Source organism: Taeniopygia guttata, chromosome 4, assembly GCF_048771995.1.
Source record: "Taeniopygia guttata chromosome 4, bTaeGut7.mat, whole genome shotgun sequence".
Classification (NCBI taxonomy): Eukaryota; Metazoa; Chordata; class Aves; order Passeriformes; family Estrildidae; genus Taeniopygia; species Taeniopygia guttata.
The window spans coordinates 46,305,908-46,331,809 of NC_133028.1; the positions used below are offsets into that span (position 1 = coordinate 46,305,908).

The 25,902-nt window shown below is 37.2% G+C and overlaps 1 protein-coding gene across 1 annotated transcript in view; it reads left to right on the forward strand.

Moving 5' to 3' along the window:
* Nucleotides 1-25,902, forward strand: part of COL25A1 (collagen type XXV alpha 1 chain) — a 298,386-nt gene that overhangs the window by 144,945 nt on the left and 127,539 nt on the right. The window contains exons 3-4 of the mRNA XM_030271602.4: nt 6,040-6,084; nt 8,166-8,173. Coding sequence (XP_030127462.2) covers nt 6,040-6,084; nt 8,166-8,173 — 53 coding nt within the window. The remainder of the gene's footprint in view (nt 1-6,039; nt 6,085-8,165; nt 8,174-25,902) is intronic.

Genomic DNA, 25,902 nt, shown 5'->3' on the forward strand with positions numbered 1-25,902 from the left:
GAGAAGAGACAACTCTGTGGAGCCCCCATTGTAGCCTTTCAATACCTAAAGGTTGCTTATGAAAGAGAGGGGGAACAACTTTTTACACAGGCAGATAGTGCTAGGACAAAGGACAACAGTTTTAAAGAAAAAGACAAGAGATTTAGATTAGATGTTAGGATAAAAGTTATTTACTGTGAGAGTGGTGGAACAGATTACCCAGGGAAGCTGCAGATGCTGCTTCTCTTCCAGTGTTCAAGGCCAGGTTGGATGGGGCCCTGAGCAGCTGATTTAGTGAGTGGCATTCCTGCCCATGGCAGGGGGGTTGGAACCAGATGATCTTTAGGGTTCCTTTCAAGCCCAACCTTTCTGTGATTCTGTGAAAATAAATATATGTGTGTGTGTGCACGTGTGGGCAGGTCTGGCTGTTTTGCAGGAGACAATAATGGGATTCTTCTTCAGTGGCATCTGATACTAGTGAAATTATGTTATGCTAGCTGTCTCTAATCAGGTGGTGTTTAGCATGTACAGAAATGCTACAAGTCTGACTTAGGGCAGTCAGATTGCTTTGCTGTGGGGATCAGACTGACTCAGTTTTGACATTTCCTCAGCCAAGTTGCATAGTAGTTTCTGACACGTATCCAAGCCATGCAATGCAGTGATACTTCACTGTGAGCCAAATAAATTATGTATTGTGTGTGAAACAATGGATGTTATTTATCTAGCCAGGACTCGAAATGGGGTAGATAATTTTATGAGGTAGGAAGTTAAGGCAGGCTATCACAGAGAGACTGAGGTACAAAGAAGACTGATATGTCAGGTGGAGTGGTTGTGCAGAGTGTGAGGAAAGAGGAATCCAAGTTTTACATGAGTTTAAAAAGCTGAGAAAAGAGGGGAGAACAGAAAAGGCTGGTGAAGTAGTCTGGAATAGATCCATGCAGAGTTTATATGAACATGCTCAGCTTTGGAGATGGAAATCTTCCCATGGATGGCAATGCTGTGAGAAGGGACCACAGATGTGTCTGTTGAATGTCAGGTTGTCCAGGCAGACATCCACTGGGTGTGTACTCAGCCTGCTGGGATGTTTTGGTGCTGTTTGCAGGGGATGGTGACCATCCTGACAGGTGGAGGCTGGCAGGATGGGGCACTCAGCATTCCCTGGAGCCACCACACTGCTCATGGCATGGGTATTTCACAGGAGGAGGTGTCAGGCTCAGCAGCTGCTGCTCTGCTCTGCTCCCTACCTTCAGAGCTGGTGCCCCACAGCTCTGAGGCAGAGGTGCCAGTTTGCTGGGGAGGCTCTCCTCTCCCTGTGAGCAGTGAGGGGTTGGCTCCCTTCAGTGCCCTGCTCCTTCCCGAGTCAGTTTGACAGGCAGAAATGTGAAGTGGGATAAAATGATGACAGCCGGGTTGTACTTTGGAAGCGGAAAGGAAAGAGTTGGATCCATTTGCAGCTTGGAGTGATGGAACTTGAAATGCAACCAATAGCAGTTACTTTACCAGTGTCAGAGTTGAATTAGACAGGATGGTTTGATGGGTATAGTTCAGCTGATTTCTGGATATTTTAATCCAGGTGATTTCAGCAAGGCTGACAGTTTCGTGATTGATGATATGAAGTAATTCTACAACCTTCAGCAAAGTAGCTCAAGATTTATTTTGAGAATGCGGTTGTGTTAATTCCTTTTTTTCTGACTTGACAGGCAAAAATTCTGTGTTGTTGTGACCTTCATGTGAAATGGGATGTCCTTTGAAATAGCCAGGAAAAGATTCTTTCTCAGGTGCACGTGGAATACTTGTTACCTTCAACAGTAGCTATGTGCATGTATGAAACAATATATGAGTGATGTACTGGGCATCAGTAAAAGAGGGAGCAGGGTTCTGAACTCTGCTGTTATTCTTAGGTTGGTGCATGGTTTGGTGTAGCTCTTACTTGAAATAACAATGAACAGCTTCTGGAGGTTGTTATAACCAAAGATATTTCTTTTGATTTGATAATGCCACTGTAATTGTTTCCAAACTTAGGAGAAACCTGACATTCTAGATCAGCTGGTGACCAAATGGCTAGAGCATTTGATGTTCCTGGCAGGTGCTGATAGAGGAACTCTATGTCTCACTCACCAAATGTGGGGTTTTGCCTTTTTTTTTTTTTCTTTCTGTTTTCTGTTTCTGAAATGTAGATTTTTTATTTTTCTGTAAATATATAGATAGATTAAAAGCGTATGGGTGGTTTTGTCCATTTTGTGCAGTGTGGGAGGGTTTTTTTTCTTTGTGGTGGTTTTTTGTTTGTTTGACAGAGTCTTATGGTAGGTAAGAGCTACTTTTTGAGTGGCTGACATTTTTTGCTTGAGAAGATAAATTTAGATAAATAATTTACTTTTAGTTTCAATTAGCTTTAGTTTCTTTAAATTCCAAAATTCTCTCCATAAATATGGCATAGCAGTGGCATTAGTTTTTTTAATTAAATGGAAAAAAACTTCTTTCTAAATTTTCTATTGATAAGAATTAGTTTCTTAAATGGTTTTGGAAGAATAAAATAATTTCAGATATTTTTCAGATATAAAAATATAATTTCAGATATAATTCAACTAAATTCAGTTTAAAATGAAAACCAGGTGGTCTGGCCTTTTATTCTTGCTCCCTACAGGTAGGTAAATGCAGTGATCCTGGAAAAACAGTGTTTAGCCAAAGTCGACTACTATAAACAAGCTTTTGCTTATTGCTCAGTATCATTAGTGTTTATTAACCCAACTCATTCCACTAAGATCCAAACTCCTATTTTTCTTCTTAATATTTCTATTTTTAATATGAAAATATATTTTAAAACAAAATACCCTTAAAATACTCTGGAATAAATTCAGTTCAGTATAGACATTTCTGATACTCTTGACAAGACTTTTTTTTTTTACCCTAGGCAGGAAAGTTCAGAGTAGTTGTGTCATGTTGAGTGTTTTGTGCAAGCTATAAAAATCTGTGGACTTGATGTAAGCTGACATTGTCCGTAATACAGCTTTATTCACTTCTCCTTCTGCTGTGATGAGTCTCCACCAAATCCTCCAATTAGTGCAAATTTACAAAATTATAGACAGATGGAAAATTAATATTTATAGAAAAATGCCCACGGTTTTGATAGCTTGGAACACTTGCAGCTACAGATGATATGTTAGCAGTTGAGATTTAGAGAAAGCAGCCTGTTCAGGAAAACATGAAAGCTTGTGTACTTTCTGAAGCAGTAGGTCACCTAGAGATGGCCATAAATTTCAGAGTTAGTTTTCTGTGAATTGAAACCATCTGTGCTAAACTGTTTAAAATGAATTCGTTTGTATAGGTAAAAAGTAGGCAAATAGATAAATATACAGAAACTACTTCTTCAAATGGTCACCAAAATCTAGTAGAAGTTTGCAAGATTCATCCCTCATCTCACAATTAATTAGAATTTTGTAAATGCCACCACCTTGACAGAGTTGAATAGTGCACAATTCAAAAAAGTTTTAATGAGAGAGAGAAGATACACGTGTCACTCAGTGGCCCTGAAATACTGCTGGTCTGATGGTTGGGGTAGTGGTATGGTTTCATTAATATTGGTCTAAGTCCAGAGTAATTTTCTAACCTCAGCAGTGTGGTTACTTTAAAAACATAATAATAACAGTAATTTTTCTGACAATTCACACATTTCAATCTACTAATCTTAGAATGACATCTTAGAAGGGATCAGCATTTAATGACAAAGGAAAGAGCTGAACTGGAGCTGTTTTTTTGCTGTCCCCATATACAGCTAAACTAGCAACATAGTGCTCTATGGAAGTCTGGTTTTCTGGACAGATTTCATTCCTTCCTAAAATTCATAGCATGAAGTGACCTTCAGCATTTTCTCTTAGGGACTTTAATGTGTTTTGCTGGTGTGTAGCCAAAATTTTTAATTTCCAAGTGCTGTTCCTTTCTCAAAAGCAAACCTGGTAGTAGACTTGTTTGTGTGTGTGCACACCTATAGCACAGTTGAATTTTAATAAAATAAAGTATCACCACCCTGTTTAGGAGAATATTATTGCTATACGCACAATGGCATGTCATTACTTGGAGAAGAACATTCTAAGTTTCTCCTGCACATCCATGTTCATGTTGAGTCCAAATTGCTCTACATCTGTGTTGTGAGCCCAGGTACAGCCCAGGAAATCTCCACAGAGGGCCTCTGTAGGACTGTGTGCATGCAGGAGGACTCCTAAGTTTTGGTATTGTGGGGGAGAAAAAAGGAGATGCAGTATCAAAACTTATTGTGTCTGTAACATGCTGTTCCCTGTGTAAGAAGCTTCTCCAGATATCCCTTGAATGAGGAAGTTGCAAGATTCTCCCATACTTAAATGACATTTTTGCTATTTTTCATGGTTCCAAAGTATTCGTTCTACTGATTCTGAATACCCCATGGCATTCTTGCCTTGTATGATAAACTTCTGTTGCATCATGCCACTACTGTAATTATTGGAACAGACAAGTATTTTATTCAAATGTATAAAGCTCTGATAGGAGTAAACCTCTCTACATTCAAGACAAGAGCTACTTTTCAAGCTATATTCTTCCTCCTCCTTTATCCTCCTTTCTACCCTCCCTTCTGCTTTCTCTTCTCTTCTTCCCTCTTCCTTTACAAAGCAGTAGTATTTTATTCACCTGGAGAACTAATGCTGTTTAATATGTGTCTTGAAATTTTTTCACTAATTCAGCATCTTAGTCTTTTTAGCCAGATTGCTGCAAATATATAATGCAAAGCTATTTAAAAGCTATGGCATGATGCTTCAGATGATTTGTAAAGTTTGAAATAGCAGGCCATTTGCACAAAGCCACCTGTGCATCTCGTATCTATTACAAACGGTGAGATACAGCCACAGCAGAGGTACTTGTGCTCCTGCACGCGTCGCTGCTTCTGGAAATTCCACCCGTGCGCTCGCCTCTCTTCTGCAGCTCTCAGAGTCCCACCTGTGGTTCTCTTTTCAGAGCAGCCAAGTTTCAGGACTTGTGTCACCCCCACAGCTGCTGCTTCTCCTCCAAGCTGTACATGGAGAAGTGCAAGTGTGCTTTCCTGGCACTTTCAGGAACAGTATGTCAAGGTTACCAAGAAGAGGGGGGAAACTATCTGCAGTCTGACATCTGAGATCTGCAGGTTTTGTAAAAAGATACTGAAGGCAGAAATGAGGGACAAAAAGGTTTTTTCCCTTTTTTTTTTTCCTCAGAGGTGACATCAGAAGCTGGTTTTATTATGTAAATATTTGTGGACAAAGGAAAATGAGAAGTAAAGATTTCTCAGCAACAAGCATACCATGACTAAGCCTTTGTGTTGGCTGACAAGTAAAAAAAATACAAACTGGAGGCAAAGCACTGTACACTGGGTCTGGCAACATGTACATTGTTGTTAAATGTTTGGAGGATGGCAAGCCAGGTGATGATTTCTTCATCTCTTGCATGTTTTCAGATAGAGGCTGAAAGCAAATTCCAGAGGATTTACTCTTACAAATAAATACTAATCTTTTGACTTAATGCAGAAATAATTTAATAAAACTTAATGTCCCACAATATATTTGGTTTAAAATGACTGAAGGAACGGTGTAGTAATTCTGAGGAATACAAAGATGTTTTTGAGAGAAGAAAAGGAACAATTTCTTCAATGGGGCTTATGGTGGAAAGCATGAGATTTCATGGGCTTCAGTGCAGCAAGTTGGACATAAAGAAAAATGTTCCACTTGTCAGAACAGTGAAATATTGGGGGGGAGAAAAAGTCTGTGGAAGTTGTAATAAAAATTTAGATGCAGGTAACTTTTTCCTTGAAAAAGAGGGATGAACTGGATGACTTCTAAAGTTTTTCCCAGCCTTTTTTCAGGGAGTATGTAGTGGGTACAATAGCTGTTAAATTTATCAGAAACTTCCTAAATCTTATTTGGGTTATCTTTTACCTCCACTGAGAGAAACTCTCAGAACTTCATGTAGTACGTCAGTCTAAAGCCCTTACATCCAAACAAATTATATTCTACATGTAATTTCAAGGGGAAAAGTTACTATCCACCATCTTCTTTTTAGGTCCTCCAGGGAAAAGAGGTAAGCGGGGAAGAAGAGGAGAGACTGGTAAGTTTTTCATTTCATAACATCTATTGTTATTTGATGTTTTTGTGAGGATGTGTACCCAGCATGCCTTGATTTTTAGTTGTATGGCATGTGTGCTCTGAAAAAGAAATCTGAAACTTATCTGGTAAATTGCTGATACCCTTGGCATGTATCTGGTGGCCTTCCAGATATTTCTCTAGTCTAGGGCACCCTTAATTTGTAGGCACACTTCATAATGCTTGATGCGGTGCCTTTGGTAACAGGTCTGTAACTGTCAAACCCTTCAGGGGTGTTCTCACACATGCACAAGTTAGAAAAACTCCACGTAAGTCAGTAGTTGGAATACTGTGTCAGTGTTACATCAGGCCCCTTTGGTTGGAGGAGAACAATTTTATAAGGAAATTACAAAGGAAATAAAATTCCTTGTGTCGAGAATGTTGATAATCAGGGACATAATGTGCTAAGTAGGCTACTCTGTATGAGAGGAGTTGTTTTATAGAAATGAGCAGTTAAGTTCTAACAGAAACAAGAAAAACATTTGTTGGTTCGTTACCCTATACCAGGGCGGTTGCTGTTGATAGAAACCTGCTGGTGGTGTGTAGCTTGAAATTTCATTTGAGGCAAAGTTATGAGATGCTGTGCACCTCTTGCTGTTGACATTCACAGGAATTGAATCAATTACCTTGCGGGATTGAGTTTTCATCAAGGTGAACTTTCTGGAGGCAATGCAGTAGAAAATGAGCATTTCTATGCTCCTTGGCTGTCTTGTCTAATCTTCCAGCTAGGAAAGTCTTCCAATCAACTTGATCTCTGTAAATCTTCTGTAGCCTTTCTTATCATGTAAATGATAATTTATCTGACTCTTAAAAACTATTTCCGTATCTTCCTGAATCACAGAACTAAAACCAAGCCCTGCCAAAAGTTGATACAAATCACCTTTGTGTTTACATTCAGTGCTATCTTGGTATCTACTTCAGAGAAAGAGGCTATGATACAGAGGGAAATTCTGTGGTTGAAGATTGAGTTATAAATGATCCTAGAAATTACTTTGTGGGATGCTCATTGATTCATTTTAAATCTCAAATAAACACGTGGTAAACTATTAATAAATGAAACTGATCTCTCATTTAAAAACAGACCTGCACCTTAAAATGCTGTTCAAGAATGTTTGCCAGAATAAAGACATTACCTTAGTTGCTGGACAATAAAAGTTGCATTGTTAAAACCAAAAGGCTGTCAATATTAAAAGCAATCTCAAAGTACAGCTGCTGCTTTTTATACTCCTTTTGCACTTCACTTTATTCAGAAATTAGGGAGAGGCATAAAAGCTTAATGAAATGCCATTGATTTGGGAGCTGCAGCTGCTCACCTTAATAAGACTGAAATAATAGATTTGATTTGTGGCCCCTTGATAATGTTTCCAAGAACTGCTACACAAAAGTCTTTGAGGTCTAAATAATTGAAAAAATGTGCAAATATCACTTCACAAAGTGTGACATTTTAATGAGGAGCATTTTATATGTATGCCTTGAGAGAGGAAGGTGATGAAAATAAAGTTCAGCACTATCAGGTGGCCACTGAAACCTCCCCTCACAGGCAAAGTTGGAAGTCTGGAAGATGCTGGTACACGTATTCTTGACAAGATGCCCAGGTTAAATGCCAAGGGTACTTTGTGCAATTCTGCAGCCAAGCTCTGATCCAGTGCTCACTGTGTGGTTAACTGAAACTGGTGATGTGGTTACACATGCTTTATGTGGAGCCTGACAAATGAATTGTATCCATGGCTGGTATTTTTGGACTGGCATGAAATTGCATGGAAATAAATGGAAAAGCAACCTGCATAAGATTGCATGACTGTAATTGAAGATTTGTTAAGGTAAGTGCATGCAGTTAGGAGTAGTCATATTTATGAGTTTCAGAGCACTACCAAAGCACAAGACTACTTAAGTGGGAAAATGTGTGCCCTGTATTGCCAGTGCTGCTCGCTGACAATCCCAAGGCCTTGTGCTTGACTGTGTATGTCTTTCTGCAGTAACTTCATAAGCTTACGTGTTCTTTTTTCTCTTTTTTTACCCTTTTTCCCCCTCTCCCCCACTCCACAGGACCTCCTGTAAGTACAGTGATACATTGTTGGTTCTTCCAGAATCAGGGAGAAATCTGTTAGATCCTGTTAAGTTATCAGCGTGATAAAATGATCATGTATACTCAAGAGGGAATTTTGATATTTATACATACACAGTATCTTGGAGCTGAATAATTTATTCAGAAAGTTTGTTAAGAAAAGAGTTTCTAAACCAATACAGCTTTATGTTCAGCGCTCCAGATTCCCATTTGGATTCACAACTCCATGTAAGTATGTTATGTTCATTTTGCCAGTGACTTCAAAACAGATATTTTACTGGAGTATAAAAGTGTGTGAGTATCTTAAGCCCAGACCTGGCCACTTTTGCTGGGTAGTAACTTCCTCTGCATTTATCGCATAGTCATGGGGTACAAGCTCCCTGTTCTTTGGAGGCATGGAAGCTGTTCAGCTCATTTCACTGTAATTACTAGTGAAGCAAATAAGTGCTTGTGTAAAATTATTATTAAATAGTGCTATTCCATTTAGTAAGTTGATTGAATCTTATGCCAATTCTTCTTGTGAGAAAATGTTTTCTTTCTTCTGAGGTTTTGAGCTTGTTTTGTTTTTTACATGTCTTTTGCTTGCTCTTTTGTATATTTGCAGAGTAGATCAAAAGGTCTGACTTGAAGGACAGGACTAAGCACATATGTCTCAAACCTTTGTATCTGTCATGCCATCCATGTAAATCATACATTCCTACAGTGTAGGAATGTGACTGTTAGAATAGTATTTCTTTTACAGTTTGAAGATTTCTAATTTTTTTTTCTTTAATAGATTTAATATTTCCACAGTATTTTCAAGACCCTATCATCTGTCTATTCTCTGCTGCATGCATGTTTAAGAATATTTAATTAATATGTTGAATTCCTGCTGTGACTTCAAAAGTTTTACTGTAAACTGCATATATTGAGTTGTGATAGTACTTATTCTTGTAAGACTTTGACTGTGTGCTCAGGAATTCATAGTGACAAATTCATTTAACAAGCCATCAATGAAAAGCCAGGCTTAATGCATAAAAGTGCTGTTTATTTGAAAGAAACACTGTTTTCCCTGATTTCTTTTGCAGTCCTCCTGTGAAACAGAAAGAGCAAACATAAATCATGATACAAGCTATTTTCTTGTACCAAGGCAAGGTGGCAAGTGTTCACTATATGCCTCATTAAGAATGTCTCTGACTTTAGCTCCCCACTGTTTCAGTATAGGTGCATTAAAAAACCCAAACAAACAAACAATCCCCCAAAAAATAAGTCATAATCTTGGCAATATTAGCACAAACCTGAAATGGATTCCAAAATTGAATAATTTTAAGAAGTAGTCAACTTCAAATTCCAAGTTTCATACTTGGAACCTACAAAACTTTATCTTGCTGACAGGCAGCAATGGTTTAGGTTGTTACAGGGCATAAAAAAGTGTAGTTTCTCTTCCTAATTAATTTCTGTGTTTGCACAGACACTGTCTAGGGGCAGCTGTTGTGAACTTAAGTATTGTTTTCACCTGGGAGACTGTGGTAATAGTTTTCATTTAAAATAGCAAATATTTATATATCCTGCATGAAAGTGGAGAATTAGAGAATTAGATGTATGTTGTACTTTAAAAGGCTGTCACAATGCTCTGTTTATTTTCCTTGTACATGAGTGTACTGAGTGACACATGTAGAACAGTCAGAGGCTGGGGATTTTTTAAATTTTTATGGTCTTAAACAGCAATCTCTGATTTCTTCTTTGCCATCTATGTTCTAGTGGAATCTAATACTTTACTGCCTAAGCACAAAACCTTTTTTTTTATTAACTACATACTGCCCGTCAGTTACATGGATAATTCTCTTCATAAAAAAACCCCAGAATTTCACTGGGCATTAGAAGTATCCAGAAGCTTTTTAATGAGAGGGTTTATATAAGTTGAAACACATAATTTCCATTGCCTAGGCCTCGTTTCTTCACTGTGTAGTACCCATCTCATATTTCTTGGTTTGAAATATCATCATGTGCAAAATAGTCAAGCAATACACAAATTATAATTACCTGGTAATGTACTCTGTATGTTTGTTGTGTCATATGTCATGACTGTGTTGTTAATGTGTCATACCATTTCATCTCATTCAACCAGGGTCCACCAGGGCGAAATGGCTATCCGGTAACTCATCATGTATTTATGATAGCAATTTATGATTACTCTGAAATCCTGTTGGTATATTTTGGTAGGACCCTTTTTTTTTCCTGGTTTCTCAGATGCCTAGATAATGCAGGATTTTCCTTTAAAAACAAAACAAAATAAAAATCCTGTGACAAGTTTCTGAAAAGAACCAGACTATTTACAATGCATAAATGAGATGCACTGATTGTTTGATGTACATATTTTGTGTTGTTTCTTCATTGTTGCATACAAAATTAATAATTAATTAATTAAAAAACTTCCTAGGATACTGCATCTCAGTTTCCCATATTAGAAAGTTGTAGTGTTGCCACCTGGAATCTCTGAGTCCTTATGGAACCTCTGAGTCCTTTCTTCTAATTCTCTCCTGTTTCACTTGACTGCGTTGTTTAGTGCATTTTGAGCAAAGTAGTGTTATGACCAAGGTCCTAGCAATTGGCTGCAGTGACTATCACAGAGTAATTTTTGATAATGGATACGGTTCATTTTTCTGTCAGTTTCATTCATATCTTTAGGATTTATTGCCTTAAAAAATATATATGAAATAATGCATCTTTCTAAAATCTACTAATAATACATTTCTTCTTAGTAGTTAGGCAAACTGTCTGCAGTGTCCCATTCATTGAAAGAATATGCTTTTATATGCCTGCTGTCACATGGGTATTAGAAACCAAGTGAGTAAATGTGGTAATATATGTGCACAACATAGTGACTGTTGAAGTATAGTAATAGTTATTTATAGCACTTGATAGTGTAGCTTAAAGGGCCCTCTCAGATTGATTTGCCTGTGTTTTTCAGACAAAAGATACCTAATTTTTCAGTGCATTTAAAAAATGTTTCCATTGGTAAAATATAAATGGTATGCCTTGAGCATGTGCAATTAGAGGAGAATTTTGTAGAACCACAGACTCTCAAAATGGTTTGGGTGAGAAAGGAAATTATTGGATCATTTAGTTCCAATCACTCTGCTATGGACAGGGACACCTTCCACTAGACCTGGTTGCTCAAATCCATCCAGCCTGGCCTTGAACACTTTGAGGGATTGAGAACACTTCTAGGGATGAGTCATCCATAACTTCTCTGGACAATGTGTTCCAGTATTTCACTATTCTCATAATTGAAAAATTCTTTCTTATATCCAATATAAACTTTCTTTCAGTTAAAGGTCATTACCCCTTGTCCTGTCACTACAGACCTTGGTAAAAAAAAAGTATATTTCTCCACACTTTTTTTCAGGGTCCCTTTCAGTATTGAAAGGATGCAGTAAAGTCTCCTTAGAGCCTTTTCTGAACAACTCCAACTTTCTCAGCCTGTCTACATAGAAGAGCTGCTCCATCCTTTTCATCATCTCTGTGATCCTCTGGACTTGCTCCAACAGGTCCATGTGTTTTCTGACCCTGTAGGCCCCACAGGTGGACACAGTAGTCCAGATGGGTTCTCAGGAGAGTGAAGCAGAGGGGGAGAATCACCTCCCTTGTTCATTTGATGCACCCTATTTCAATGCTTTTACCTGGACAGGCTCTGGAATTCCAGAGTGGTGTCATCAAGGGATCATCATCCAGTGTCCATCTTTACAATTACAAGTAGTTGGAAGTCAGCTGGTGAGGTACTGATCATCAGGATCAAGAAACCCGCTTGTATATGTTAAAACCATTATCAGGTTTCCAAGTTCACATTCCGTTTTCTCTTGGGGTGATTGATCTTTGTAGGTGAGTAGAAGTTTGTTTACTTGAAGAAATTTGTTGTGGATCTGAAAGCAATGAAGGTATTTCAGAGCCATGGTATTGAAATTGCTGTGTCTAATGGTGGTGTTGTGGGCAAACTTAGTCTGAATGCATTTCTCCTCATGTGTGGTGTGAGCTGTCAGTAGTGCATAGCACTTGATTGAGTGCTGCTTCTTCCTGCTTGAAAATGACTGGGTATAAAGTTTGGCTTTGCTTTCTGAAAATTGCCATGTGGCTGAATGTTTCAATCTTTTAAGTCACAGTCATACCCTCCTGCTTTGAATGGGAAATATGTAACTACAAATGCCATGTACTTTAAAAGTAATTTTACAGCCCTGTAGAGGTCTATTAGAAGGCTATTAGTGTTCTAAGTTATTTCTCCAGTGTCTTATTAGCTCCTGTAGAAGCCTTTTTGCTTAAATCTGTATTGGATTTTATGGGATAGTCTGTGAGGATAGTGAATTATATCTGCCACATGTAACCTAAACCTGGCGTAGCTCTCTCACAAAAGCAAGTGGCTGTTTTCTCCAAGGCTTAAGTTTTCTTTGAATGTGTTCATTCTCATTTTGCAAGATACTTCAATAGTAATTATAACAGTGAAAGGATTTACAGTCAGAAATTTAAGTTCCCAGGAAGATACAGCATCAAAAATCAATAAAATAAGGGGTTTACTGCTAATGAGTAGCACAGTTATTAAGGGGTTTATAAAACCATGATTAGCTGGTTATTATTTAAGGCACCAGTAATAGTAAAGAAGTGTACACTGGTACAACTCCTTTTTTACCTCATAACAAGCTATCAGTGACCAAATTCAGAATTGTGACTCTTTCAGCTTGAGTTTAAAATTAAGACTATCACATCTACTCAAATAAAAGAGGGAAAGCAGTGCACAAGCATGGAGAAATGAGATGACAGGCAGCTTTTGCAGGCATTTTGTGTGACAATGTCATTTCATAAGTAATACTAGAACTTGGGAAAAAGTACACATGCACACATCCCCTAAAGAAGACTCACACCAAACCCTCTACTCCAAAATTACCCAGCCACTAAAAAAGAATATTTTCTTGTGAATGCAGTGAGGAGGACAAATACACAAACTATGGGGTTTTGTAAACCTCTGTAGGTTAAATGGGTACCAGATTTTTATTATTTTCCATTAAAAAATTTAAGCAAACAGAATTTTTTCCCTACCAAGTTTCCCAAGCTGGGCAAGATCAACTCAGCATCCAAGCAAACCATTCTGGAAGCTGCCACGTCTGTGGTGGTATAGCTTCACTTCTTCAGAATTAAGTTTCAGAATATGGAAATACCCACAGAGCATTTCTCCATAAACAGAGAAATGTAGAAATTTCTCCTTCATCTCTTGATGACAGGCAGTCTGCAGAGCAGTGTATGCATTTACAAGACTTTCAGGAGCTGTGGAGGGTCATGGCTGCTCCAGGTGACCATGTGCCTTGATTAAATCCCATTTCTTTTAACATTTTTGTTTCATCTTCAAGAAATATAGACAGATTCCTCTCCTGAAGAAAAAAGGTGTCTAAATTGGAGATTATTCTTCTGTAAGTGTCAAATATCATCACTTGATAAAACCTGAAATGTAGGTCTTTGAAATTTCACCTGTCAATTAATTTAAAATTTTCTTAGCTCTCAAAAGACTTGCTTCAAGATAACAAAGGGGCAAAGCTTAGGACTGCAGTTAGAAAATGTCAATTATTCTTTAGTCTGATATAATTCCTTCTATATTACAAAATATCTTAGTCATCACACTTCTGATTTTTGCACCCATAAAAACTTGTACCAGTATACCATGAGAAAAGCTGTTTCCCTGATCTGGAAGGAATTTCAGGTTGCTGTTATAAGTCTTTGATTTTTCCTCACCTCATTTTCTGTTCCTATATCACAAAAAGCAAAGAAAATTCCAGTTAGAATGGTGAAGGGCATTTGAGTTGGAAGAAATAGGCCTGGTAGTGAAGAACATGAAAATCACCCTTGTGAGAAATTGGTAAAAGACTTTTTTTTTAATCCTGTTGTGTTGCTTTGTCTTACATGGTACTTCATATTTTGTTTTCTTCTGTGTCTCTAGTTAGAGATTGGGGCTGCCTAGGCAAATATGTAATAAGTAGCAATGTCTCAGGGTATGCATAAAATTAATCTCATCCAAGTGCAAGTTTTTCAGCCTCAGAGACAATGGCAGCTCAGTTGCTGTAAAACAAATAGAATTAGAATAATCAAAAGAGAAGAAATGAGCAAAGATTGTGAATTTTTCATCTGTGATTTAACATAGCCTATTAACAACAGTTGTTGTGTTTTTAATAGCTGGTCAGATTTCCTCTTTTTCAGAATCGTACAAAAATATAAATGTCTAAGCTCAAGGAGCACCTATCTCAATTCCTGACCTTACCCTGATCATTTGGCTTGGTGATCCTATAGAAATTTCCCACTTCACAGCAATTTTTTTTCTTTCTCAACAGGTGTCTTCACAGACCACCTTTTATTTCTGACATTTGCCCAAAGTAACTCTTAGGCACATGGCAGCAAAACTTTTGCAGTAAATTTCAGGTTTGGTAGTGAAACACTGATAACTATTTCAGGTTTTACTTTTTTTTTTTCCTTTTAAGTGAACAGAAAATTCAAAACATACGGAGTCTCAACAGCTTCTTTGTACTGTGATTTTAGTATGTGTTTTCTCAGTTTATATGATTTATCCTTGTATTCTGTCACAACAAGAGGGGATTGGCTTAGGAGACATGAGGTTTTCAGTTGATCCATGTGCCTCAGACTTCTTGCTTGTTCTCAGGGAGTGGAAAGAGATGAGAGTGGTCAACTGTCCATCTTAAAAGATACCTGGGTTTAGAGATTTCTGTGTTAGGAACCACTTAGAATAACGGTACCCTCAACAAAACTCAACACTGTTCCCAGATAGATGTGTCAGGTTAAACAAGTGCAGTGTTAAATTTGCTGCCCTGCAAGTTAACTTGATAATATTTCTGTGCCACAAGAACCAGAGGAAGGTTGTAAAAATGTGGTAATTTTTATAAACATAGTGTAGCTGAGGGCACATGATGATAATGAGAAAATAAACTTCCAGTTCTTCCTAGAAATTGTGGGAGGATCTCTAAATCTGCATGGCTATATACGTGTGTGGCCTTTGTAATCATGTCAGTCACATTCATACAATAATGGGTTTTTATGACCTTTGGTTCTATAAATAACATGTATTGCAACTTGAGTTTAATTTTTTTGTATGCCAATATTTTCATAGTGATTGAAGATAATTATAATAGATGACTAACAGAAAAATTTGAGATCTCTTAAAATTACAGCTGCTGTTAATTCTGTGTCATAGGGATGAAGCTACACATCAGAACACATTTATTAGCCACTTAAAAGGCAGTTGCCATTTTGAATGAACAGTGGGCTAAATCCTCCCATTCATTACATTTGTGTAATGCTGACTGCATAAATAAGAGCAGGCAGTGTTTATTTCTGCAGCTCCCTGGAGGAAACTCAGAGACCCCCAAGCTATTCCTTTCTGTGACTCTATGGTAGTGAAAGAACAACTGCTTCATCTGCAAAAGCCAGCAATATAAAAATATAACTCTATCAATTTCTTCTCTGAAAATTATAAAAATAAGTTGCCATAGATAAGCTAACAGATAAAGTCCACATGGAGATTTAAGAAAATTATTTGTGCTGCAGTAAATGCCTGCCTACATAGTGAGTCCTGCTTTAAACGTATTAAACTTTGTAAATTATTTGAGTCCATTTCAGAGATAGCATTCCAAATAAAGATGTAGAAAACTAATAGAAAAATAAAACAACAGTGTAATAAATAACCTCAGTGAATGATTAGTTAATACAGACAATTGTTGCCATATGCTGGATCCACCAAGACCCTCTGAACTGGCAATTTCCATCTCGGATGCACGGACTCCAGTACTATAAAAATCCATATCTCTGCATGGGACATTCTAGATGTCAGTGTGTGATTAAAAACTGAGCACAAAATGCTAGGGTACTGAAGGCTCGTGTGAGTCATTACCCTTTTGATTCACAGCTGACATCAATTCAAAATGACACAAACCCATATATCCATCAGATAAATAAAGATTTATAGCTGATGGTAGATACATAGGGGGTTGGTGTAATTTAAGAATTAAATATATTTTTTCAGTTCTTTCCTCTGCAGACTGAGAAATTTCCCTCTTCTCTTTCATAATAAAGCATGTGTAAGCAAGGAAAGGCATTAAGCTGGTTTGTCATTTTTTTGACAGCATACATACATTTTTAGTCTCTCTGGGCTACTCCACTGAGCTCAGCTTGGCAGCTTAGCAGGTGCCATGCAGAAGGCTGTGGTTAACATCTTCACATTTATGCTTTGATAGGCTTAATTAATGCTTGAACTGTACCTACAATCATTCATACTTGCTTTTCGTCAGGCCTGCCACTTGACATTTTCCAGTCATTTCCTCCCAGTGCACGATGTAGCTCTCTGATATAACAGAACAAGCTTATTTATGAAATCAACTACCTTGGAGCAAAGTTTTGTGTTCCAAAAGATTTTTAATTCTATGTCTCATTTTTCTATTTGTGTTTGACAGTTGCATGTGGATGAAGAGTGATTAACCAGTGATGGTTAAAAATGCCTCTTGGAATTTGTCTGAACCATCACTTTCTCACAAGAAGCTTAGAAATTCAAAGTTAAATCAATTACAATAGAAATCCTGTATTTAATTGCTTAGTGGTTGAGCTTAATGATCTTAAAGGTCTTTTCCAACCTAAATGGTGCTATGATTCAAGTTTTATCTCTTACAAATGAGAAGGAAAATCCTAAACTACCCTTTAGGAATTCTTAAGTTATCGGTTCCTTCCCTGGAAGGTGGGGTTACACAGATGATTCTGAGATTTTCTTTCATGCTGGATTTTTAATTTTGATTTATGTTACTCTGAATGATGTGTAAAACTGTATTATCCATACAGCTCCCAGATGACTAACCCTATGTGGGAGTTTTAAGTTCATTGTTAATCTGGTTGAGGTCAAGAGGTGTAAAATTTCGTTGTAGAAACTTGTTCCTGAATTACTAGACAAGGTGGTTTGATTCTGTGATTTCCAGAAAGTGCAGGGGCAAGTTTTTCCTTGAAGCACTTCTGCTTCCCTCTGCAGTCAGTCTTCAGATTCCATTTAAGAGAGAAGCAATGTGAGGAGAGGAACATCTGGAGCAGGCAGTCACCTGAACTGACTCTTCTTTACAAAGTTGAATGAGGAACTACTTCCCTACTGGGAATCAAATCATTCTCTGATGCACCTTTACTGGGCCCCACAATGGACAGCATCATTCAGTAATCACACAAAAATTATTTGGCTAGTTGTTAAGATTAGTCGGTTCTCAGCTCTATGGTTTTGTGTTCCTTTTTCGAGGCCAGGAGTTAGCTGGTAGATCAAAGGCTTTAAGTACTTTTTCCTCCTTTATCGGGATCTTGAGATGGGCACATTTAGTACACATTAGTGTAACTTTGCCTCTTGAACCACAGGGAAAATTCTAGGCTTTTTCTTGGACTGATCTTTCATTTTTTTCACATTTCTAGCTGTGCCTATTGAAATCAAGATTCTGAAAGCAAACATAGTTGTCTGAAAGGATAGATGTATACAAGCAGTATGGGATGTCAGTTGGAAGGTTTTTCTGTGACTCTACAGGATACAGATCAAAAATCACCCTCGGAAAATGGTTTTGAGATTTTTGTTGTTGTTGTTGTTTTTATTTTGTTGGTTCCATCTCCCTGCCCACCCAGTTTGGATTTAGGTAAAGCAGTTAAGATTCATTATTTCTGCTAGTATTGAGAAAGTGCTATCAAGTACTGACAATCTAACAGAGAACTATTGAGTTAAGAAATATTTTTAGATTATTTTATACATTTTCATGGTGGCTGCTCCCAGTGTAAATGAGAGGAATTTAGCCCTTTGGTGCTTTGACTCATGAAAAACCATCATATGAGTGAGCACTCATGCGTTTGATGTAGAAATCAATTTCTTTCCGCAGCATGATATTCTAATGAAAATAAACTGCTGTTGGAAGGCTGAAATTCTAGCAAGTGAATAAGCCTAGGGAAAATTTGGAAATTTTCAGAAGTTACACTATTTATCTGTTACAGTTCTTTATTTTATAGATGAATTACAGCTAAGATAAGCCAAATTTTAAGGGTAGATTCTTCTACTCCTCAGTACACAGACTTTTGTGGAAACAGGAGTTGTATCACTATACTGGAGTTAAGCTTACATTTCTTTTTAATGTTTTAGTTCAGTAGCATTAGATATGTACACTGAGGTTGTGGATTCCAGCAATTGGAATTATCTTACTTTGCTACTTGCAGTTAGTTTCACAGGTTGATATTAATAATGGTACAGTTTTCTATGAGTGAGAGAGATCGCTGAAAGAAGGTACTCCAAAAGATCCAAGAGCAGCATACAGCAGTTCAGTAACTTTTGTTATGCTTAATGTAGTATTTACATTCCTAGTCATTGAGAAAGTGCAACTGTAGCTTCCTTTTTTTAATAGGCAAAAGGCACGAGTCAGACCTGTGGTTTTCATTCAGGTACTCTGACTGATTAGCCAGTCTCCAAAGAGAAAATTACCTCAACATTTCCACTTCCAGCTGTGTGGATCAATTATCCTGATTTTTTTTCTAATCCACTTTGAATACTAGGTCTCTGCCCTTAGGGTATGTTAAGTATAACATGGTATTGCCATCACATCCAAATTTTTTTCTCCCTAGATGGGAATGCAAAGAACCACTTTTTTTTTTTTTTTTTTTTTTTCCTTTATGCTGTCACCAGCTTCTGCCAAAATCCTTTTATAGTCTTGAAAACCAGTTATTTCAGAAGAAAGTAATGGATATTTTTTTATTTGGAGGTATTAATGTGCAGATCCACAAAATGTAAGAGAATAGTCTAGAGAGTTTAAGATGAAATGAACTAATGAGTTTGATAAATGCTTGGAGATTTTAGGTTGTTACACTGAACTATATTCTGCCTTTGGATTCACCTGTTCAGCTCTGGTGGACTTCAATTCAACTTGCATAATTTGACTGAAACTAGGAAATAGCTGAGAGTATGGCTCAGAAAGGCACAGGTATAACACACTTGGATTTTCAAGTTTTTTTGGCTGGGGGGTAGCCCATGTTCTATTGTAGGTCAGATTTCAGTAACTTTTGCTTCCCTGGTTAAATGTTTTCTGGTTGAATTTGCTTGTTTCTGTGCAGCAGTTGTCAAGGAAGGAAGAAAGATTTCTCTGTGTGCAGTGAGGCTGTACTTGCAGTTTAAAGGGAATTTAGAATCAAAGTAGTCCAGTGTTTTGTGTGACAGGCCATTAGAACTGAGGTCTTAGATTGATGGCACAGAGTATTGAGATGGTAAGTGAGGTACTGTGCAGTTCCCAGTTAATATAACTAATAAAAGCATAGGCTTGGAAATAAAGCTGCTGTATGCCTGTCTGAGCACTTCACAGTCTTAATGATTTTGTTTTTGAAGTCACAGTAATAGAAGTTCCTTATGGAAACTGATGGTGATGTGTGTGAAATTTCTTTTTTCAAGAACCAGACATAATCTTTTCCTGAAGTCCAAATTGTTTTCTTTGCTACATCCCTCTTTCCTTGTTAAACTGGGGAAATTGAACAGGTGGTGAATCATTAAAAATATATATAGGGAAATGTGTCAGGAAGAAAGAGGGAAAAAATCTGTATTGCATCTCTGAATTCTGCTTTATTTCTGTGATTGAAAACCACACTTTGTAAGTGTGCTTCCTATATTTTTTTTCCATGACACTTTATGCTTTTTGAGAATTTACTGATTCTGAATTATTTTGGAGGTGGCATAGTTGTCTACAGTACCAAACATTAACAAGTGATTTAGATATAATGTAATTAGAACAACTGGAATGTTTTGACATTAGCTGCATTGTATATTTGTGTCTTTGAAGTCTCATAGGTAAATGCCAGAAGTATCTGAAAAGACTTGCATGTAGGGAATTTTATGTTCCAGTATTTGACCACATATGGCAGCCCATAGCTGAAAGCACCTGCTTCGCAGTTTAAGTTTTAATGTAGTGTATCTGAACAAGCTTCTTTTCCTTATCCTGGAATTCTTCAAACAAACCTTTCTTCAACCTCATGATAGTTGAAAGAGATTGGGGTTTTATCCTTGGTGTGTTTATTCTTAAATGCTTCAGTACCTCGGCTCTTATTTTTGTTCTCCTTTAAGCCCTTTGTTGTAACTATGCTCTTTTATGGAGATGTATTCACTCTGGTTGATGTACTTCATTGCAACTCAAATAAGCAGTATCTATGGCAGCTGTATTTTTTCTTAATTCCCTGGGGGACTAATTCAGAATATTTGCCTCTATAGGCAGATAAAAGGAGCATGATGGTAGGATTCTTTGGTCCTAATGAAGCAAAAATTATTTTATGTTCCTGCTCCTGAGCTTGTCAATCTTCAAAAGCCAATGTTTCCACTGAGGCAAGGTGAAAAAATTGGTCTCTGAAGGTTACGTCCATATGATACTGTGTTATGTACCCACTAAATTTTTATTTTTCCTTAACAGACCTTATTCCCCCTAAAACGAAAATATTTATAGGTGCCAAAAAACAGGTTGACTGAAAGAAGTAAAATGGATTTTTTTTCCACATTCTCTAAAGCCATCAAAACACAGGTAATAAGAAAGATTGTTCTTTAAGAGGGCCTCAGTGAGCAAATGGATTTGCTTCCATGGTGGTGTGAGGAGACACATTCTTCAGAATTATTCCAGAAGAACAAAAATCTAATTCATCAAAGTCATCATGCCACAGCTGTTACAACAATCTATCTCCTACTGAATGTGAGCCAGCTAATTTTTGAGAAGTGACATTTTTCACAGTTTATTGTTTTCTCATCAACATGGCACCAACCACATCAAATACAATCACCCAGTGATGTTGGCATTGATGAATTAGCCTTGTGCTTTCTATTTACAGATACAGAAGTTTCAATTTCTTTGGGTGAAAAGAGAAGTTTTAGGTAGAATGTAGAGTTTTCTTTCTGGTCTGTGTGAATGTTTTCCATGTTCAAGTACTTGTTAAGCTGTGCTGGAATTCAGTAGCATAACTGAGCATTTTTACAGAAACAGAGAGTTCTGCAAAACTTCACTAGACTGTTTCAACGGATTATGGATGGGTGAAGCATTTTAGCTCCATTCTTTACCATAACTTGAAGTATGTTGCTCTTACTCTTTCTGGGGTCAACAGTAGTGTCCCTCTGCAGTAATTTGTCATACAGGTAGGACTGTACAAATGTAGTAGATGGTGGTAAGAGCTGTAGGCTACAAGGAGGAAAACTGTCTGGAAATAATCTTCTTGCTAGTCTGATGTGTGAAGACAACAGAGGTACTCCACGGTTTGGAATTCACACTCATACAGAGCCCTTTTTAAAATATATATTTGCAACATATACAGTGTTGACTATGATAAACAGAAGCATGTCCATCCACAGTGTTTGAGAAGAGAAAGTTCCTTACAACTTGGATCTGTCCAGCTCTTTCTCATGATTCTTTTACGTATGAATTTCAGTAGCAAGAGCAGCCATAGTGCTGAGATACTCAAAAAATGCATCTGCACCATGAGAAACTTCCTTTCAGATCTCCTGAATAAAGTATAAAAATAAAAAGTATCTTGGCAATTATTTTTCATCTGTGAAACATGCTTTTATAAAGCTGTGACTATAATTTTTCTTGCACAGAACTCTTTGTACTCCCTTATTGTTACCATATGCAGAGCTTTTTTGCAGTTCAGCCACGCCCTGAATAGCCAGACTCTGAACAATTTTGTTCCTTAACTTGCTTACTTCTAGACATAACCAGTCCATCTTATAATTGCAAAGGAGCTATTAAGAGTATTCCGACTGCAAGTAGTACTCTCAGCTAAGAGTCTTGCAATGTAAAGTGATGTTGCTCCAAGAATTTTTGGAAATGGTACCTGGCACTTCTGGTTTACTTTGGAATATTAAAACGGTTCCTCATCTTCCATCTTATTCCATTATTGATAATTTTCATCATCTAATTTAGGTTAGTATGGACACTAGAGCCACTTCATGAAATCCATGGCTTCAGGACACCTGTCCATTTGTTTCCCTAAATTCAAAGCACTTAAAAAGTATTGAAAAATGCAAAAATTTTCTTTTATGTCACAAGATCAGCAAAATATGTGTTAACTGCCACTTTTGCTCATCAGATAACTATTAACATTGGCACATTGCTTTACATGTGCATGCTGCATATTTCTGTGCACTAAAGGCACTGCACTTGACATGAAGATTAAAATACAAATTTGAGTAACTTCTGGTTATGTTCAGGAACTGAAGTCTCAATATTTAGGTTAGGTAAAACCTTAAACAAGGTTTAGGCATGGTGTAACTTCTCTGGTTGATGGTGCCTTGGTGCTGCAAGTAATCACTCTCCAGGTGTATCAGGATGTGGCTTCCAGGACTCTTCTGTGCTTCCACAGTATGCTTTGAGAAATTTCTTGGTTTGATAAAGGTGATCTTGTAGGAATTTTTTTTATGAGAGGGTTGATACATGGCTTTCAAACAAGTGAGAGATGTCTAGATTACAGGATAATTCTGTCAAAGGTGTTAAGAAACCATGAGAATGAAATCAGTGAGGTGTTTTCTGGAGGGTTTGTAGTTCAGATCTTGAATGATTAATTTTACACCAGTGTTTTGAATGAGTCTAGGAAAAACAAGGTGTTTCTGAAGGCTGAATGTGATCAAGTCTCTAGTAGTTAAGATGGGGATACATGAGTTTCTGGTCAAAAGAATCAAGCAGCCTAACAGCACTGTTGATTTTGTTTTTAAAGAAACCCACTTCATTTAAACCTCTACATCTCTAGCTCAGAACACAGTTATACTTTGCAATCTCCAGGTGATGATCCATCTAGCTGAATTTTATGTCTCAGGTAGTAACTGATACCAAGTGCTTGAGGGAAGAATTCTGGAAATTCTGAAATTGGCTTTTTTGAAAGAGCCTTGTAGTGCTTTATTTGTCATTGTCAGTAATTTTTCTTTTTGCAATAAAGGGATTTTAGAGAGGCTCAGCTCATCTTTCTTGTTCTCTTTTAGTCTGTTCTTTTTACAGTAAATTTTCTCCTGCCTCTGACTTTATTTGTTTGGCTTGAGCTTTTTTCAGTAATATCCTGACTGCTGGCTAGAGAGACTTGTTGCAGGTTGATTTAGTGCATTTTTCTTTTCCCACACATGGAGCAAGTTACTTCTGTACCTGGGCTGTTGTCTCTCACTAATCTCAACAGTAATTATTTTCAGTCATTGAAAAAGAACCAATAATGTTTCATCAATTGAAGAGATTTAGCTTGTTGATGATCTTAACTGTGCTCATTGTTTGCATAGCTCTAAAGCAAAATTTCACTAAAAAGGAATTTCATCAGACTTGCTAGGAATTATATATCCTTCCTAGGAATACTATGTTAAATCTAATAAAGTCATCCTTGGTAAACCTGTAATTAAACAAAGGGAAAAAAGAAAGAAATACATAATTTAAAAAAATTAATAAATCATTTTAATAGTATCCTAATGAGGAAACCTGACAGTGGTGGTTTTTTTGACTTTTATCAATCTAAACTGAAATAGGTGTTTTGAAAAGGCAATGTGTCATCTTTCACCTCACCAGAGCTTACTGGGGATGATGAGCAAACCTGCAGCTTGAGACAGATTTTTTTTTTTTTTTTTTTTTCCTCTTTTCCCCGTAGGTATTTTTAAGCTTTGGCATAGTAACTGGCATGCAGCTCATAAAGTTGCTGTGAAGCTGATGCATTCTTTCTCCTGCATCTCCAATTGTGTGTGTATTAACATGAGAGATTTTCAGGCACCTGCAAGTAACAAGATAACAGTTGCATCTATAGTAGATTGTTTATAAATGTGAAAAAAATCAGTCACATAATTTTGTCAGCATAAGAGTTTCTGATTTCTGAAAAAAACAAACCAATAAAAAAAAATTCAAACAAAACCCCCCTTTCTTTATACTAGGTGTGGTTTTTATCTTATAAAGAAGGAATAATATCTGTTTTCTGTTTATTATTTGTCCTGGTTCACAACTCAGTGCTCTGATGAATATTGCTTAATTGAAAAAGATCACTGAAGTATGAGTGGAGATGTTAAGAGTAAGAAGATAATCCATACCCTTCTTCTTTTTCTTTGCTTGGAGGATTCTTTTATCAGACAGTAAATTTCCACATATGATATCTTTTGTCATCTTTCCAATGAGAAATTTCTGAAGAAATTATTATTGCATTAAATCTGCTTTAAGTAGTAACATTTGCCATCTATTTGACAGAAACTCTCCAAATGTTTCTGATGCCCTTGCTTGCATAGTCATTTTCTAACAAAACCCTTAAAATATTTACCTGCAGAGTAATAAAAAGAAAAAAATATATTGCTTAAATGTAAAACAACTGATTTTGTGAAGCACTGAAAATATTTTTCTCTGAGAGACATCCTACTTTCAGTATTCTTGAGAGTAACAGCTACTGTGTGCAAAACCAGCCTGAGATGCCACTCATGCTCTCTTACCTCTCATGTGTTGTCTCTGTCCGTAATAGGGTTACTAGACAGGTAGTTAAGTGATAAGTAAATAGTTGGGCACTATTTGAAAAAAAGAAATCTACTGTACAAACAACTTTCGAGGATTCTGGAGGGGAAAAAAAAAAACCAAAAACTGTGCATGTAATAGTGTAAGTAAATAGTGTCATGGTGTTTAAATCCAGCTGGCAACTCAGCACCCACACAGCCCCTCACTCAAACTCTACTGCTGGGAGGGGGGAGAGATTTGGAAGGCTAAAAGTGAGAAAATCTCGTAGGTTGAGGTAAGGAGATTTTAATAGTTAAAGCAAGACAAGGGATTCCCACTGCTTCCCATGGGCAGGCAGGCATTCTCCCATATCCAGGAGAGCACAGCTCCATCACACCTAGTGGTTATCTGGGAAGACAAAGGCATCACTGAATCTAAGCTTCCTTCCTTTTTCTACCTCCAGCTTTATATGCTGAGCACAATGCACTGTGGTATGGAATGTCCCTGGCATTAGTTGGGATCAGCTGTCCCAGCTGTGTCCCCTCCCAACTCCTTGTGCACCCCCAGTCCCCCCTCTGTTGGGGTGGGCTGAGAGGCTGAAAAGGCCTTGGTGCTGCATAAGCACTGCTCAGCACTCACTGACACATCTCTATATTATCAACAAGGTTTTTTCAGCAGAAATACAGAACACAGCCCCACATGCTGCAAAGAAATTTAACTCTGTTCCAGCAAAACCTGCTGCATACATTTAAAAGTGGTAGGAGAAACCTAGAGGGAAAATGCACAGTCCAGAAGAAACACTTTTAATACCATGTGTACGATTTACAGTAACTGAAAAAATATTTAGTGTACATCTGTTGTCTAAACCTATTCATCCATTTTTTCATGATTCATTGTCTAGTTTTCTAAACTGCACTAGAGTGATTGTGTTAGGGAAGACCATGTATTTGGTTCACCTTGACAAAAATTACTTGCTAATCAGCAGTGGCAGTTATGTTATAGAAAGTAGTTGGATCTACATAGCATGGCTCTGAAGATGTTCAGGTTTAAGTCAAAGACAGACTATGGCTTGAATTCTTTCTCTAAAAATTAATGAAAAATTTAAACTATCCTTATCTCAAGAAAATTACTTGGAATTTCAGTGCAATCTAGTAATGAATTTCAATAAGTATTGTCATATATAGGAGTTTTCTCAGTGCTTCCTGAAGCAACATAATGTACTATTTCAGCTCATCTTTGT